The 2,578-nt window shown below is 39.7% G+C and overlaps 1 protein-coding gene across 1 annotated transcript in view; it reads right to left on the minus strand.

Annotated features, from left to right (window-relative positions):
• grapa (GRB2 related adaptor protein a) overlaps positions 1 to 880 on the minus strand; it is a 37,829-nt gene extending 36,949 nt beyond the window's left edge. Inside the window, exon 1 of the mRNA XM_015039752.1 lies at positions 515 to 880. Coding sequence (XP_014895238.1) covers positions 515 to 592 — 78 coding nt within the window. The 5' untranslated portion in view covers positions 593 to 880. The remainder of the gene's footprint in view (positions 1 to 514) is intronic.
• Positions 881 to 2,578: the final 1,698 nt, after the last annotated feature.

A 2,578-nucleotide genomic window follows, 5' to 3' on the forward strand; every position in this document is an offset into this window, starting at 1 on the left:
TTCCTTTTACCTTCCTTTTACCCCAATATTTAAAAAAAAAAAACTTTAAAAAAAAAAAAAAAAAAAAAAAAAAAACAATAACAAAGTGACACGCAATAGTTGGCGAAGGCGGTGAAATGACCCAGTGAAAAAGCCCCCCACCCCCAAAAACAAAAACCACAAACCAAGAAGCAGCTATAGGTATAAAACCAGCACTAATTAGTGGAACAATTCAGACATGAGAAACCTAAAATCTCTATAAAGCAACTGATGACAAACCATGTAATGATTTATGTCTAAAAATAAGCTAAAGCCTTGCATTGCAGTGTGGGTCTTTCAAAATGAGTAACAAACTACAGTATTTCTCAAGCTCTGGATTAAAGTGACTCTTATAAGCTCTTAACTTTTATAATTAAAAAAAAAAGTTTAAAAACTGGTTAGCAGCATCACCACATAGATAGATAGATAGATAGATAGATAGATAGATAGATAGATAGATAGATAGATAGATAGAGTAAAAAATGTTTTCTCTTACCCTGAGCATGTCTCCCTTGTTAAAACTGAGTTCATCACTCTCTGTGGCACGAAACGTGTACAGTGCCACTGCTTCCATGCTGAAACCCCCAGACACATGCACGTACTCACACACACACGCACACACACACACACGCAGACACCCCACTAATGCCCAAGGAACCGGCAGAGAGAGAAAAAGGAGATACGTGTAAAAGAAAAAGAAGATATCCTGTCAGACACGAGACTGGAGGAAGAGGATGAGAGGAAAGGTCTGTTCTGTCCTGTGAGCCTCAGAGTGCATGAGAGTCAGATCAGAGGACGAGAGTGACTGAGCTCGGTGAGGGGAAAAACACAACTGGCTGCTGCTCAGCAACACAGTGCCAAGAGTAACACTCTGAGAGAGAGAACGAGAGAGAGAGCGAGAGAGAGAGAACGAGAGAGAGAGAGAGAGAGAGAACACTGACAGGGGCAAAAGAGTGGGAGGCACTTCCTGTGTGTATATTTATCTGACACTCTCAAAGTGGCTTCTGTGGATTGTCTGAGCTCTTTTGTTCAATCAGGTTTTTTTTTTGGTTTTTTTTGCATGCACGTCTCTGTCCGTGGTCGATTTGTCATCATCCTGTCATCTTGCAAGCTATGTTCAGTTTCCCACCGCTGAGGTAGATGAGGTAAACGTGACCTCGGATGTTTGTCCCGTTATCTCTACCGGTTTCAGCGACCCTGTTTCCATTCGGGTTGGAGCGCCAAAACCCAGCTCCTCACATGTCTCAATTCAAGTGATTTATTTCATTTCAATAAAAAAAAAAAAACATTACTGAAGGCATATTTAATGTTGTTATAACGTCTATTATCCAAGTGACTGTGGGCGGGGGATGAGCTCATGTAGCAGTCTGTCACGCTGCAATTCTGAGGAAGCCTCTGACCGAAGATAATCACATTCTGATGAAGAGGATGCCAAGGGTTGTCCGTAATGTTCTCCATTTCATAATCAATCCAACTTTGCACATTAATCTTCAGAGCTTCCACTGTGTGCAACTTGTTTGCAAAAGATCTCACGTTCCCCATTATGACCAACAGAAGACTCTGCTATAATTTCCTCTCCTTCTCTCTCCCATTTTCTCCTTCTTTGAATCCACAACACCTTCTTTTCAACTCATCTGGGATGTGTGGGTGCAGTCGAGGTATTATTTCGGCTACTGCCATGTTAATCACCTGCGCCCAGCAGTAAACTGCCTGGTTACTATGGTTATGCATCATAACAAATGCTCAACAAGTAAAAAAAGTAAAAAAAAAAAAAAAAGTGTTAGTAAAAAAACCTCCCAGCTGCACAGCAGAATGGTTGTCCAAAAATAATTGTGTTTCAGGAAGAAATACAGGTTGAAAAAATGGGTTTTAACATGTAAAATCTGAGCAGTGCAGTTCCGGAAATTCCAACAACTTGAATTTGTAAATTTGCCCGTTTATGAAAAATGTACAGTTGGTTGATGTCAGTGTGGAGAAACAGCAAATTGATTCGCTTATTTATAGAAGTATTTGATCTTCCACAACATAGTTCAAAATCTTCTTTTCAGATTTTTTTTTTTTGCCCATAAAATCATACAATAACATGATGTCCAGTTCCTCAATCACCCAGGAAGCCTCTTAAATGACACACAACAATGAAGATTCTGATCATTGCTGGTTTTGTCTAAGACTAATTGATGCGAGACGACTGGTTTTCTCTTAAAATCAGCTTTTGGCTTCTCGATTTTTGAGACAAAACCGGGAGACTACGGGAAGGGCCCCCTCCTTAGAGTTCCTAAAATAAAACTTCCTGTTATGGCTTCCCAGAAAACAGGCTCATTTGAAAACTTGCTTCACCACATCTTAAACGAAAGCAGCAGAAGGTTGCAGATGCAAATACAATTTCGCTTGCGCTGACTTTACAAAGAGCCGATAAATAAATGAGTTTTTTGCAGAAGAGCATCTGTCTCAGATGCAGCGACTCTCAGGAATATGCTCACCCCTTTTAAAAAAAAAAAAAAGTCAGTTTTTTTGGGACTTAAAACATCAAATATGTTCAAGTATATTTATGTTGTACATA

This window comes from Poecilia latipinna, unplaced genomic scaffold (genome assembly GCF_001443285.1).
Source record: "Poecilia latipinna isolate Pla-1442-1.1 unplaced genomic scaffold, P_latipinna-1.0 Scaffold482, whole genome shotgun sequence".
In the NCBI taxonomy this organism is placed as follows: domain Eukaryota; kingdom Metazoa; phylum Chordata; class Actinopteri; order Cyprinodontiformes; family Poeciliidae; genus Poecilia; species Poecilia latipinna.